This window comes from Tursiops truncatus, chromosome 4 (assembly GCF_011762595.2).
Source record: "Tursiops truncatus isolate mTurTru1 chromosome 4, mTurTru1.mat.Y, whole genome shotgun sequence".
Lineage (NCBI taxonomy): Eukaryota > Metazoa > Chordata > Mammalia > Artiodactyla > Delphinidae > Tursiops > Tursiops truncatus.
In genome coordinates, this window is record NC_047037.1 from 56,979,766 (window position 1) to 56,995,803 (window position 16,038).

At 39.4% G+C, this 16,038-nt stretch overlaps 1 protein-coding gene across 1 annotated transcript in view; it reads right to left on the minus strand.

Moving 5' to 3' along the window:
• The window catches only part of PEX5L (peroxisomal biogenesis factor 5 like), a 190,307-nt gene that overhangs the window by 88,261 nt on the left and 86,008 nt on the right, over positions 1–16,038 (minus strand). The window contains exon 3 of the mRNA XM_073803922.1: positions 15,470–15,581. Within this exon, the coding sequence (XP_073660023.1) occupies positions 15,470–15,581 (112 nt within the window). The remainder of the gene's footprint in view (positions 1–15,469; positions 15,582–16,038) is intronic.

Below are 16,038 nucleotides of genomic sequence, written 5' to 3' on the forward strand. Positions count from 1 at the left end.
AAGTCCCTCCAGCCCTACCTCTCTTTCAGCCCTGGCACCTGGGGGGCTGGCTTCTGAACTGGCCTGACCTAGGGTCTCTTCACCCGGCTAGCTTAGGAAAGCTACTCAAGTGACAGGGACACTCCTTGTGCAAACCCTTCCCAGCACCGTCTACAACCTCCGCACCTCTCCTTCTCCTCTTTGATCTCCCGGCTTGTCTCTTGGTAGGAAATGGATTTTTGTTGACATCTCAACACTCTTCCATCTATTTCCCACTTGCATTCAAGGCAGGGCCAGGGCTTAATTAATTTCACAACCAGGATTTCTTTAGTACTGAACGTTGAGCTCCTCATGAGCTAACCATCCTACGGGATTCTTAGGATAGAATCTTTACTCTCAGTAATCTTGCTTTCTGATTTCAGTTACAAATTACAACAGTTGGATGTTATAATGGTGAAGTGGAAAGACCTGGCTCTACCACCGCTTAGCTGTGTGACTTGGAGTAAGCTTCTTGACCTCTCTGAGTTTCAGTGTCCTCATCTGGAAAATGCAGAATCAAGTCTGTCCTTTAGGTATGATAGGAAGATTAAATTATCTAATCTGTAAGTCAAATGTGTAAAGTGCCAGGCATACTGTAGGTATTCAGTAAATGTTATTTCCATTCTTTGGTGGCCAATTTGTGATGCTTTTCTTTCCTTTTCCTTTTTCTTGCTCTCCTATTTTCCCCACTCCTCTCTGTTTCAGGCAAGAGTCAGATCCATACACGGACAGAAAGAGGAAACACCACCGGGAATAAAATGGAGGATGAGACAAGATATTGGTTCTACAGAAGATGCTATGAAGTAAATTTTTCATAAAAAGGCCTGAAAGTGTCATCTCATCTGAGCTTATCTTGTCCCAGTCTTCTTGAGGAGACAGGAACCACTTTCCAATGCAAGATGCTCTGAGCTACGAGGAGTATTTTGTGGCCGGCAAGTACTTGAATGTGGGGGGAAAAGAGTAGCTTTCCGACCTCAGCTGCCTGGCTTGACGTCTAAAATGTAAGCGCAGCAAGCAGCCAAGGTAGGCTAGGATGCCACACATTTCATATCCTTTGAATGTTTAAATGGAAATTTCCAGGCGACGGTTGTGTTGGCAGGGGTTCTATAGGCCCACCGTGATTTCCTTATAACAGAAGGAAGGAAGTGGATAACAGTCTCTGGAATGCCATATATGTCTTTTTACTAATTGCGCAAACAATTACGAATCAGTCACTTGCTCCTACACTTCTTTTAGAAACAAATTACATAGGACTCGTCTGCTTGCATATAGGAAGTACATTTGTTACAGAATAATAACTGATGAGTATTAATTTAATTCTATATCTTTCTTACCATTCAGAATAAATGAATTGCTCAAAGACTGAATTGTGAATTCAAACTTGCCTCAGTAACGTTTTTTCCCCTCCAAACTGTCCTCAGCACTTCCTGAGTTTGTTCTGAGCTCTCTGTTCCTTTGTTCTTTTCCCAGCAAATGTGAAACAACTGCTTGGCACAGACAAAAGGCCCTATTTGTTATAGTTGATGAAGGGGGTGCCTTGGAGGTTGAATGGCAAGCTTGAAGCTGAGAGAGTCCCTGGGGAACACAATTTCAAAAGCATAGAAGGATGTGTTCAGCCTTTCACTTTGTGAAGAAAGACAAATCTCATTTTAGTGTGTGTGTGTGCGTGTGGTGTGCACTTTAGTTAAGATAAAAATAAAGGGTCTCACTGTTTCATACGGGGTTCGAAGATAGCATAGCTTAGCATGGAAGGGGGTGTCTGCTCTACTGATTTTCTTAATCTGATTTTAAAGATTCTCTTAGGCACATGAAGGTTTGTGTCCCAGAATTTGTGTTTAAATTAAAATAATCATCTGTCATAGTGGAAGTGAAATTGTGTGTGTACAATTGTGTGAGAGGGACAGAGAGCGTGAGAGAGAGAGAGAGAGGAGATAAGGAAAGAGAGTGACTTGAAGATGCTATGCTGTTGGCTTTGGAGATAGAATATGGGGCCACAAACCAAGGAATTCTAGGTACCATGGAAAAGGCAAGGAAATGAATTCTCCTTTAGAGCCTCCAGAAGGAATGCAGCCCTCCTGACACCTTGATTTTTAGGACAGCTGAGTTCCAGAATTGTAGGATAATAAATTTATGTTGTTTTAAGCCACTGAATTTGTCGCAATTTGTTACAGCAGCAATAGGAAAATAATATAGCGGGTAGGTCAGTGTCCACAGAGGATTCAAACACAGTCCCATCACCCCCAAGCCTGTGCTCTTCACCATTTCTCCCTAGACTTTATGTGAACTTGAAAGCAATGTGCTGACCCTGTTGATGTGGCTTTGATTATTTTTTGTTTAGCTACCAATTATTTGCCAGTTTGGGTAGTCTGAGACATAATTTAAATAGTTGGCAATCTCAAAAACTTTTTTTTTTTTTGATAACAATTCCACTGGGTGGAATTTCCTAAAGATAGAAGATGTAATATGTTATATAAGTATTTGTTTCTATCTCTCTCAAGGACACATGATTGAAGATCACAACCTATTGAACTGGAAGGCTCCCACAGGGCACTGAAGATGTTTATGAATACTAGATTACTTGGGCCCTAGGAGGTGAAGCTGCTTAGAACAGTTAGGATAAGGTAGCACCTATTATGAAGCACTGATTTGATACGTTAATGGCAAGTACAGTGCTATTAACACCACTACTGTATAATGAGCCTCAGATTTTCAGTGACTTTCTCTAAAGGAATAAATCTACAAGGAGTGGGTCAGAGAGGACAGACCATGGACAGCCCTGACTGGGGCAGTCACAGAATGTGCTGCAAGGAGCTGATGGGATCTCTGTTCTGATTTGTAAGCTACTCTGGCATTCCAGAAAACATGGAATTCTTTAATACAATGCTTACAAAGCAAACTCCTTTAGGAAGGATTTTGCCAGTGATGTCAAATAGATAAATTGGACTTAAATAATTCAACCAACTTTTGCCTTTTTATTGGAATACATAATTAAAGCTACTTCCCAAATTTCTAAGTTCTCTAAAGTGGCATGCCATTGGGTTCATGGCTATTTGGGTTTTATAAAAATGTATTTGGAAAAATTACACTAATTCTGCAGTTAAGATATTTAATTAGGTGGCTGTGATGGCATTGTGAACTTTGTTAAGGGTATCTTTTCCCTTATATATAGGGGTCTCTTTGATAGGTATACAGGTCCCATACCAAGGAGTGATACTCTTATTTTTTAAATCTTGAAAAATGTTTCTATAGTAACTGTCCACTTAATAGCTCAAGATTATGGATACATTATTTTTAGATTATGTAGATTGACAAATGTAAACCAAGGACCCCCTATTCTTCTTGCTTTTCAGAAGAGTCTTTCCTGTACTTTGACATATATTATATTTTTGGGAGATTATAGGACAAGAAGTTACTATTGCAAGTTTTATAGTAATTACTTGTCCTATAACATAAGCAATATCTTAAAAATATCTATTTTCTAGTTACTGTCAGAGCATTTTTTACATGCATCTGTGTAAATATATATTTGCCATTTAAAAATCAAGGGTATTAGCAATCTTGGTCTACCTACCATTTAGGGACACAGTTTAAGAGGGTCGAGGAATTAACTGTCTACCTAGATTTCAGAAGAATAAAAGATAATTTAGGATGTTAATGGCAAAAAAACGGAAAACATCCTTATTTGATCAGCTTGAAGTCATCATCACTGGATGACAAAAGCTTAATGTAGAAACAAGCAGAAAGTAAAAAAAAAAAAATTGAAATACTTAAGAACAAAATTACAATTTAGAACTTCTATGAGGTAGAAGATTGATATGTTCTTTTAGGGTCAGAGAGAAAAAACCCTGCATTTGGCTGACCTTTGGAAGAGATAATTGCTATATTGTTTACTTTGTGTTAAGTTATATAAGAACTATATTCTTTATATATTTAAAGACTTGTCAAGACGGTGGTACACTGGATTTATTTTTTCATTGGAAGAAAATGCCGAGTATAAAAGCCTCTCATCTTAATACAAGGTTCTTCAAATTTCTATTTGATTGACTTGGTACAACTTAAAGCAGGTCCTGCCCCATATTTTACTCCAAGATTGTTTATTATCCATTCCTTAAGTGTAAAGACATACATAATGCTTGGGATGTGATAGGCACGTAATGTTCAATGACTGTCCTGATTTCACAATGTAATTTCATACTATTCTGAAATGATGTTCCATTTAAAATGACTATTAAAAATTTGGACAGAAAATGATAACTATACCTTTTGCCCAGAAACTTTAGCTATAAAATTATTGGACCATGTTAGAATTCTTTCTAAGATGTTCGTATGTTAAAGTTTCTCCTTTTTAAAAATGTATAATAATGTGAATTATGTTGCATATTGAGATATAAATTGTGGGTCTGGAATAATTTTAAAAAAGAACTATAATCCTTAGGGATTAACAAAAATATAGTGTTTCTGCCTTGACATATATATATATAAATATATATATATATATTTTTTTTGGACAGAAAAGAAGATAAAAAATACATTTAAAAAGAGCAACAGTCAAGGTGGTACAAATAAAACAAAGACTAAGATGATTAAATTTAATAATTCCAGTAAATATGTTAAAAATTGAGTAAATATTCCAATTATCACAGAAAAATTGTCAGAGTGAATTTTCTTTTATTTTTTTATGGTTTTGAGCAAATATTGCAGTTCTGCAACAATGCTGATTTTATTTTTCAAATTTAAGTTCTCCTAAACACATAGCTCTAGAGTGCTCTTCTGTTTAGGTTACATATGGGCACCATATTTAACTGTCCAATTAGCTTTTTTTTTTACATCTTTATTGGAGTATAATTGCTTTACAGTGGTGTGTTAGTTTATGCTGTATAACAAAGTAAATCAGCTATACGTATACATATATCCCCATATCTCCTCCCTCTTTTGTCTCCCTCCTACCCTCCCTATCCCACCCCTCTAGGTGGTCACAAAGCACCGAGCTGATCTCCCAGTGCTATGTGGCTGCTTCCCACTACCTATCTGTTTTACATTTGGTAGTGTATATATGTCCATGCCACTCTCTCACTTTGTCCCAACTTACCCTTCCCCCTTGCTGTGTCCTCAAGTCCATTCTCTATGTCTGAGTCTTTATTCCTGTCCTGCCCCTAAGTTCTTCAGAAACATTTTTTATTTATATATTTCTTAGATTACATATATATGTGTTAGCATACAGTATTTTTCTCTTTCTGACTTACTTCACTCTGTGTGACAGTCTCTAGGTCCATCCACCTCACTACAAAGAACTCAATTTCGTTTCTTTTTATGGCTGGGGAATATTCCACTGTATATATGTGCCACATATTCTTTATCCGTTCATCTGTTGATGGACACTTAGGTTGCTTGCACGTCCTGGCTATTGTAAATAGAGCTGCAATGAACATTGCGGTACATGACTCTTTTTTTTTTTTAATAAATTTATTTTATTTATTTATTTTTGGCTGCATTGGGTCTTCGTTGCTGCGCTTGGGCTTTCTCTAGCTGTGGTGAGCAGGGGTTACTCTTCATTGCGGTGTGTGGGCTTGCGGTGGCTTCTCTTGTTGCAGAGCACAGGCTCTAGGCACGCGGGCTTCAACAGTTGTGGCTCACAGGCTCTAGAGCTCAGGCTGAGTAGTTGTGGCACATGGGCTTAGTTGCTCCATGGCATGTGGGATATTTCCGGACCAGGGCTCAAACCCGTGTCCCCTGCATTGGCAGGTGGATTCTTAACCACTGTTCCACCAGGGAAGTCCCCATAACTCTTTTTGAATTATGGTTTTCTCTGGGTATATGCCCAGTAGTGGGATTGCTGGGTCATATGGTAGTTCTATTTGTAGTTTTCTAAGGACCCTCCATACTGTTCTCCATAGTGGCTGTATCAATTTACATTCCCACCAACAGTGCAAGAGGGTTCCCTTTTCTCCACACCCTCTCCAGCATTTATTGTTTGTAGATTTTTTGATGATGGCCATTCTGACCGGTGTGAGGTGATACCTCATTGTAGTTTTAATTTCCATGTCTCTAATGATTAATGATGTTGAGCATCCTTTCATGTGTTTGTTGGCAATCTGTATATCTTCTTTGGAGAAATGTCTATTTAGGTCTTCTGCCCATTTTTGGATTGCATGAGCTGCTTGTGTTCTTTGGAGATTAATCCTTTGTCAGTTGCTTCGTTTGCAAATATTTCTCCCATCCTGAGGGTTGTCTTTCTGTCTTGTTTATGTTTCCTTTGCTGTGCAAAAGCTTTTGTTTCATTAGGTCCCATTAGTTTATTTTTATTTCCATTTCTCTAGGAGGTGGGTCAAAAAGGAGCTTGCTGTGATTTATGTCATAGAGTGCTCTGCCTATGTATTCCTCTAAGAGTTTTGTAGTGTGTGGCCTTACATTTAGGTCTTTAATCCATTTTGAGTTTATTTTTGTGTATGGTGTTAGGGAGTGTTCTAGTTTCATTCTTTTACATGTAGCTGTCCAGTTTTCCCAGCACCACTTACTGAAAAGGCTGTCTTTTCTCTATTGTATATTCTTGCGTCCTTTATCAAAAGTAAGTTGACCATATGTGTGTGGGTTTATCTCTGGGCTTTCTATCTTGTTCCATTGATCTATATTTCTGTTTTTGTGCCAGTACCATACTGTATTGATTACTGTAGCTTTGTAGTGTAGTCTGAAATCCAGGAGAATGATTCCTCCAGCTCCATTTTTCTTTTTCAAGATTGCTTTGGCTATTTGGGGTCTTTTGTGTTTCCATACAAATTGTGAAATTTTTTGTTCTAGTTCTGTGAAAAATGCCATCGGTAGTTTGATAGGGATTGTAATGAATCTATAGATTGCTTTGGGTAGTACAGTCATTTTCACAATGTTGATTCTTCCAAGAACATGGTATAACTCTCCACCTGTTTGTATCATCTTTAATTTCTTTCATCAATGTCTTATAGTTTTCTGCATACAGGTCTTTTGTCTCCCTAGGTAGGTTCATTCCTAGGTATTTTATTTTTTTTGTTGCAATGGTAAATGGGAGTGTTTCCTTATTTTCTCTTGCATATTTTTTATCATTAGTGTATAGGAATGCAAGAGAATTCTGTGCGTTAATTTTGTATCCAGCTACTTTACCAAATTCATTGATTAGCTGTAGTAGTTTTCTGGTAGCATCTTTAGGATTCTCTATGTATAGTACCATGTCATCTACAAACAGTGACAGTTTTACTTCTCCTTTTCTGATTTGGATTCCTTTTATTTCTTTTTCTTATCTGATTGCTGTGGCTAAAACTTCAAAAACTATGTTGAATAATAGCGGCAGAGTGGGCAACCTTGTCTTGTTCCTGATCTTAGCAGAAATGGTTTCCGTTTTTCACCACTGAGAACGACGTTGGCTGTGGGTTTGTCATATATGGCCTTTATTAGGTGAGGTAAGTTCCCTCTATGCCCACTTTCTGGAGGATTTTATTTTAAATACGTGTTGAATTTTGTCAAAAGCTATTTCTGCATCAATTGAGATGATCATGTGATTTTTCTCCTTCAATTTGTTAATATGGTGTATCACATTGATTGATTTGCATATACTGAAGAATCTTTGCATTCCTGGGATAAACCCCACTTGATCATGGTGTATGATCCTTTTAATGTGTTGTTGGATTCTGTTTGCTAGTATTTTGTTGAGGATTTTTGCATCTATGTTCCTCAGTGTTATTGGCCTGTAGCTTTCTTTCTTTGTGACATCTTTGTCTGGTTTTGGTATCAGGGTGATGGTGGCCTCGTAGAATGAGTTTGGGAGTGTTCCTCCCTCTGCTATACTTTGGAAGAGTTTGAGAAGGATAGGTGTTAGCTGTTCTCTAAATGTTTGATAGAATTCGCCTGTGAAGTCAACTGGTCCCGGGCTTTTGTTTGTTGGAAGATTTTTAATCACAGTCTCAAATTCAGTGCTTGTGATTGGTCTGTTTATATTTTCTATTTCTTCCTGGTTCAGTCTCGGAAGGTTGTGCTTTTCTAAGAATTTGTCCATTTCTTCCAGGTTGTCCATTTTATTGGCATAGAGTTGCTTGTAGTAGTCTCTTAGCATGCTTTGTATTTCTGTGGTGTCTGTTGTAACTTCTCCTTTTTCATTTCTAAGTTTATTGATTTGAGTCCTCTCCCTCTTTTTCTTGATGAGTCTGGCTAACAGTTTATTAATATTGTTTATCTTCTCAAAGAACCAGCTTTTAGTTTTATTGATCTTTGCTATTGTTTCCTTCATTTCTTTTTCATTTCTTTCTGATCTGATCTTTATGATTTCTTTCCTTCTGCTAACGTTGGTTTTTTTTTGTCTTCCTTCTCTAATTGCTTTAGGTGTAAGGTTAGGTTGTTTATTTGAGATGTTTCTTGTTTCTTGAGGTAGGATTGTACTGCTATAAATTTCCCTCTTAGAATGCTTTTGCTGAATCCCATAGGTTTGGTGTCGTCCTATATTCATTGTCATTTGTTTCTAGGTATTTTTTGATTTCTTCAGTGATCTCTTGGTTATTAAGTAGTGTATTGTTTAGCCTCCATGTGTTTGTATTTTTTACAGATTTTTTCCTGTAATTGATATCTAGTCTCAGAGCATTGTGGTTGGAAAAGATACTTGATACGATTTCAATTTTCTTAATTTTACCAAGGCATTATTTGTGACCCATGATATGATCTATCCTAGAGAATGTTCCATGAGCACTTCAGATGAAAGTGTATTCTCGTTTTTGGATGGAATGTCCTATAAATATGAATTAAGTCCATGTTGTTTTACATATCATTTAAAGTTTGTATTTCCTTATTTATTTTCATTTTGGATGATCTGTCCATTTGTGAAAGTGGGGTGTTGAAGTCCCCTACTATTATTGTGTTACTGTCGATTTCCCCTTTTATGGCTGTTAACATTTGCCTTATGTATTGAGGTTCTCCTATGTTGGGTGCATAAATATTTACAATTGTTATATCTTCTTCATTATTGATCCCTTGATCACTATGTAGTGTCCTTCTTTGTCTCTTATAACATTCTTTATTTTAAAGTCTATTTTGTTGGATATGAGAATTGCTACTCTAGGTTTCTTTTGATTTCCATTTGTATGGAATATCTTTTTCCATCCTCTCACTTTTAGTCTGTAATGTGTCCCTAAGTCTGACGTGGGTCTCTTGTAGACAGCATATATACAGGTCTTTTTTTTGTATCCATTCAGCCAGTCTATGTCTTTTGGTTGGAGCATTTAATCCATTTACATTTAAGGTAATTATCGCTATGTATATTCCTATTACCATTTTCTTAATTGCTTTGGGTTTGTTATTGTAGGTCTTTTCCTTGTCTAGTGTTTCCTGCCTAGAGAAGTTCCTTTAGCATTTGTTGTAAAGCTGGTTTGGTGGTGCTGAATTCTCTTAGCTTTTGCTTGTCTGTAAAGGTTTTAATTTCTCCGTCGAATCTGAATGAGATCCTTGCTGGGTAGAGTAATTTTGGTTGTAGGTTTTTCCCTTTCTTCATTTTAAATATGTCCTGCCACACCCTTCTGGCTTGCAGGGTTTCTGCTGAGAACTCAGCTGTTAACCTTATGAGGATTCCCTTGTATGTTATTTGTTGCTTTTCCCTTGGTGCTTTTAATATTTTTTCTTTGTTTTTTTTTTTTTTGTGGTATGCAGGCCTCTCACCATTGTGGCCTCTCCCATTGTGGAGCACAGGCTCTGGACACACAGGCTCAGCAGCCATGGCTCACAGGCCCAGCCTCTCCGCGGCATGTGGGATCCTCCCGGACCGGGGCATGAACCCGTGTCCCCTGCATCGGCAGGCGGACTCTCAACCACTGCACCACCAGGGCAGCCCCTAATTTTTGATAGTTTGATTAATATGTGTCTTTGTGTGTTTCTCCTTGGATTTATCTTGTGTGGGACTCTTTGTGCTTCCTGGACTTGACTGACCATTTCCTTTCTCACTTTAGGGAAGTTTTCAACTATAATCTCTCCAAATATTTTTTCAGTCCCTTTCTTCTTCTCTTATTCTTCTGGGACCCCTATAATTCGAACGTTGGTGTGTTTAGTGTTGTCCCAGCGGTCTCTGAGTCTGTCCTCAATTTTTTTTTAAACATCTTTATTGGAGTATAATTGCTTTACAATGGTGTGTTCATTTCTGCTTTATAACAAAGTGAATCAGTTACGCATATACATATGTCCCCATATCTCTTCCCTCTTGCGTCTCCCTCCCTCCCATCCTCCCTATTGTCCTCAATTCTTTTCATTATGTTTTCTTTATTCTGCTCTGTGGTAGTTATTTCCAGTATTTTGTCTTCCAGGTTACTTATCTGTTCTTCTGCCTCACTTATTCTGTTATTAATTCCTTCTAGAGAATTTTTAATTTCACTTATTGTGTTGTTCATCATTGTTTGTTTGCTATTTAGTTCTTCTAGGTCCTTGTTAAACCCTTCTTGTATTTTCTCCATTCTATTTCCAAGATTTTCGATCATCTTTACTATCATTACTCTGAATTCTTTTTCAGGTAGACTGCCTATTTCCTCTTCATTTGTTTGGTCTGGTGGGTTTTTACCTTGCTCCTTCATCTGCTGTGTATTTGTCTGTCTTCTTATTTTGCTTAACTTACTGCATTTGGGGTCTCCTTTTCACAGGCTGCAGGTTTGTAGTTCCCACTGTCTTTGTTGTCTGCCCCCAGTGGGTAAGGTTGTCTCAGTGGGTTGTGTAGGCTTCCTGGTGGAGGGGACTGGTGCCTGTGTTCTGGTGGATGAGGTTGGATCTTGTCTTTCTGGTTGGCAGGACCACATCCGGTGGTGTGTTTTGGGGTGTCTGTGAACTTATTATGATTTTAGGCAGCCTCTCTGCTAATGGGTGGGGTTTTGTTCCTGCCTTGCTAGTTGTTTGGCATGGGGTGTCCAGCACTGCAGGTTGCTGGTCACTGAGTGGAGCTGAGTCTTATCGCTGAGATGGAGATCTCTGGGAGAGCTTTTGCCATTTGATATTACATGGAGCCGGGAGGTCTCTTGTGGACCAATGTCCTGAACTCAGCTCTCCCACCTCAGAGACTCAGGCCTGACACCCAGCTGGAGCACCAAGACCCTGTCAGCCACATGGCTCAGAAGAAAAGGGAGCAGAAAAAGAAAGAAAAAATAAAATAAAATAACGTTATTAAAATTAAAAAATTGTTAAATATAAAAAAGTAATTAAAAAAAGAAAGAAAGAAGAGAGCAACCAAACTAATAAAAAATCCACCAATGAAAGCAAGCGCTAAAAAGTATACTAAAAAGAAAAAAAACAAAAAAATAACAGACCGACAGAACCCTAGGACAAATGGTAAAAGCAAAGCTATACAGACAAAATCACACAAAGAAACATATACATACAACCTCACAAAAAGAGAAAAAGCAAAATAATATATATATTTTAAAAAAAGGGAAGAGAGCAACGAAATCAATAAACAAATTTACCAATGATAATAAGCTCTAAATACTAAACTAAGATAAACATACAACCAGAAACAAATTAGATGCAGAAAGCAAACCCCAAGTCTACAGTTGTTCACAAAGTCCACCGCCTCAATTTTGGGATGATTCGTTGTCTATTCAGGTATTCCACAGATCCAGGGTACATCAAGTTGATTGTGGAGATTTAATCCACTGCTCCTGAGGCTGGCTGCTGGGGGAGATTTCCCTTTGTCTTCTTTGTTTCCACAGCTCCGGGATTCAGCTTTGGATCTGGTCCCACCTATGCATGTAGGTCTCCTCAGGGTGTCTGTTCTTCACTCACACAGGATGGGGTTAAGTAGCAGCTGATTAGGGGGCTCTGGCTCATTCAGGCTGGGGGTATGGAGGGGTACAGAATGTGGTGCAAGCCTGTGTTGGCAGAGGCTGGTGTGACGTTGCAACAGCCGGAGGTGCGCCATGTGTTCTCCTAGGGAAGTTGTCACTGGATCACAGGACCCTGGCAGTGGTGGGCTGCACAGGCTCCCTGGAGGGGCGGTGTGGATAGTGACCTGTGCTTGCACATAGGCTTCTTGGCGGCTGTATCAGCAGCCTTAGCATTTCATGCCCGTCTCTGGTGTCCATGCTGATAGCTGCGGCTCACGCCCATCTCTGGAGCTTGTTTAGGCGGTGCGCTGAATCCCCTCTCCTCGCACACCCTGAAACAATGGTCTCTTTCCTCTTGGGCAGTTCCAGACTTTTTCCACAGACTCCCTCCCGGCTAGCTGTGGCGCACTAACCCCCTTCAGGCTGTGTTCACGCAGCCAACCCCAGTCCTCTCCCTGGGATCTGACCTCCAAGGCCCGAGCCTCAGCTCCCAGACCCCGCCCTCCCTGGCAGCTGAGCAGACAAGCCTCTCAGGCTGCTGAGTGCTGGTTGGCACTGATCCTCTGTGCAGGAATCCCTCCGCTTTGCCCTCTGCACCCGTGTTGCTGTGCTCTCCTCCATGGCTCCAAAGCTTCCCCCCTGCCCACCTGCCGTCTCTGCCAGTGAAGGGGATTCCTAATGTGTGGAAACATTTCCTCCTTCACAGCACCCTCCCAGAGGTGCAGGTCCCGTTCCTATTCTTTTGTCTCTGTGTTTTCTTTTTTCTTTCGCCCTACCTAGGTATGCGGGGAGTTTCTTGCCTTTTGGGAAGTCTGAGGTCTTCTGCCAGCACTCAGTAGGTGTTTTTTAGGAGTTGTTCCATATGTAGATGTATTTTTGATGTATTTGTGGGGAGAAAGGTGATCTCCATGTCTTACTCCTCTGCCATCTTGAGGGTCCCCCTGACATACATATATATATATTTATTTATTTATTTTTGGCTGCGTTGGGTCTTCGTTGCTGCGTGTGGGCTTTCTCTAGTTGTGGCAAGTGCGGGCTACTCTTCGTTGCAGTGTGCGGGCTTCTCATTGCAGTGGCTTCTCTTGTTGCGGAGCACGGGCTCTAGGCACATGGGCTCAGTAGTTGTGGCTCATGGACTCTAGAGCGCAAGTTCAGTAGTTGTGGCACACGGGCTTAGTTGCTCCGCGGCATGTGAGATCTTCCCGGACCAGGGCTTGAAGCCATGTCCCCTGCATTGGCAGGTGGATTCTTAACCACTGCGCCACCAGGGAAGCCCCCCCAGACATATATTTTTAAGATTAAAAAAAACATACTATCAAATGAGAGTCTTCCTTAAAGATAAAAATCTGTGTGACCCAGATGCACTGAATGCTGAGGCCAAGCAATGAAAAACCCATAGTCTCAACATACCATTTTTCCTGACCTCTTACTTTGGAGGGTGTTATGGATTGAAATGTGTCCCCCAAAACTCATATGTTGAAGTTTTAACCCCCAGTACCTCAGAATGTAACTTTATTTAGAAATAGGGTCAATGGAGATGTAATTAGTTAAGATGAGTCAGATTGGAGTAGGGTGGTAATAAAGAGAGGAAATTTGGACACTGAGACTGACATGCATACTGGGAGACATGCACACATGTCATGTGAAGATTAGAGTTATGCTTCCACAAGTCACGGAGCTACCAGAAACCAGGAGAGAGGCCTGGAACAGATCCTTCCCAAGCACCTTCAGAGGAAGCATGGTCCTGCTGACACCCTGATTTTGGACTTCTAGCTTCTAGAATTGTGAGGCAATAAATCTCTGTTGTCTAATCCACTCATTTTGTGGCATTTTGTCATGGCAGGCCTAGGAAACTAATACAGAAGGCAATACTCTAGGTACTGGGATTGCAAGAAATTACATATTCTTTTGAATATGTAATTTCCTCCAGTATTTCACAGTTCTCTCTGTTATATGCTAGAAAAATCAAGGTGAAAAGCAGCTTTTGAGTTGGATATTATGTTGCTCTCTCTGGTGAGCCCTTCCTATGTGACTTGGTTCTATCCTTCCTGAGAGTTGTAGAGGGTACTGGAATCAAGATCTGAGAATTATGCTTCGCAGCTTTTTCTTAGAACAGCGGGAATTTCTCAGTGTACCCCATTTTCATGGATTTTCCTGCAATTAGAGACACAAGGCTCCTCTGTATTTTTCTGGGGGTAGCTCAGTTTTGGAGGGGTGAGCTCCAGTTTCAATAGGTAAGGAGGATGAAACTGATCTGACAGGATCCGAACTTGTTTCATTTCCTGCCTAAAATGTACCAAGTACAATTTTATTTGCTTGATTACTCAAAGTGGTAGTTGAATTTAGAAAATGATTGCTTTGGTGTGTTAGCACTTACATAGATTGCTTCATTTAATCTTCCCAAGTAACCTATGAGATATAGATCTTACTACTATTAGACAGATGAGGAAATAGACTTACTTATACAACTTGCTCAAGGACACAGAGTTGCTAAGTGGCAGAGTTGGGGTTGGAATTCACAAAGTTTAACTCCAGAGACTGTAGACTACACTCCCACATAAAGTGCCTCTATCTTGTGTTAGTTACTCTTATTGTTGTAATTTTTAGCGTTTCTTAAAAATCACAATTTCCTTCACCTGTGATTTCCTTCACTTACTTAAAAGTATAATAAAACTATGCCAGGAAGCAGCAGGCTGAGGACATGATGGGGAAATGAAATGAACTTTAACAAGACAGTATATAATTATCCTCTCCTTCCCCCATTAAATTCTCTCCTGCAATCCAATATAACCTTTGTTGTTTGATTCTGGACATCATTCTTTCATTCTTATTTGAACAACATGCCTTTGAGTGTGAATGTTGACTGAATGAAACCAATGCAGAAAGGCTGCCGCTGAGCCAGAAGGCGACAAGTAGCTTTTGAGTCAAATCTTCCATTGTGGCCTCAGAGTGGGCTGTACCTAAGTGACTTAGTTTTCGAATTAGTGAGAATTTAAGTGCAGAGGATGCTGGAGAAGGTGTGATTGATACACTGGTATCCTGCATTCACTCATTGGATGACAACTTATTAGTCCCTATACAGATAGCTTACTGTTTGATTATATTTAATTCCTGAACAATGTTCAAATAAATTGTTGTAAGAAGGAGCAACTAATCCATTTATATGACAAAAAAATAAAATTGTCTCGATAATATCCCAAGTCTCTAGGACATTTTAATTGTGATTTCAATCCACTTGAAGGGGTTGCCTATATTTTTATTTTACTGGACTTTTGTCATACAAAATATTTCCAGCCAGAACTTGAAAAACCTTACTCTGAAAGAGATGCTTTTGTTTTAAAGAATTCCTATATGATGTGACTTGAGACGCAAAGATGTACATATGAAAATTGGCATTGAAAAATGATTCATTGCTAATAGTGGTACTCTAATGTTTTCAAAATTGGTTGGATAATATCCATTGGCGTTTCTTATATTATAAAGAAAAGCAATCTATTGGTTTATATTGAACAGTATATACTCTAAAATTTCATTTGTTTGCAAACATTATTCTCCACTTAAAATGCATTGTGGAAAGAAAATGTGCATTTTTCTATCATGAAAATTGACTCCACTTGAGGATAAGTTAAAAGTGAAAGAATTACCGGCTGTGTTGGACGTTACTGGCCTTGCTATTGCCTCCGATTTGGTTTCACAGAGAAAATCATCGATGGAGGGACTCAGGAGGGGTCTGCTCTCTTGCTGTTCATTCACCAGCTGGGAACAAATGAACACAGGTGTCAAAGGACTTTGTCCAATTGCAGAATCAGATGAATTAAAATGCAGCCTTGCAACAAAATGAGAATAGCAAGCCTACCAAAAAATAGATCAATCAATAAGGAATAGGGTAGAGGCAAGAAAGGAAACAAAATCAGGGGATGGGGAATGAGCCTTTCAGCACTGTCATATTTTTGATGCAGCCAACTTCAGTTTTCAAACCTCAAGCTTTTTTTCTCCTCCTAGAACGGTTTTGGAATTATCCTCTAATTTCAGTATGTAGAATATGACACCTATTGAATCACAGTTCCTAAGGGCCAATCTCACTCTTCATCTGGACAAAAAGCTCTCACTGAGACCTGGAACCATGGCTTCAGACCCTGACGTGACACATTCTGTTTAGGACTGGTCAGTCATTGCTATGTAGTAACAGCACGCACACACACAGAGATCCGTG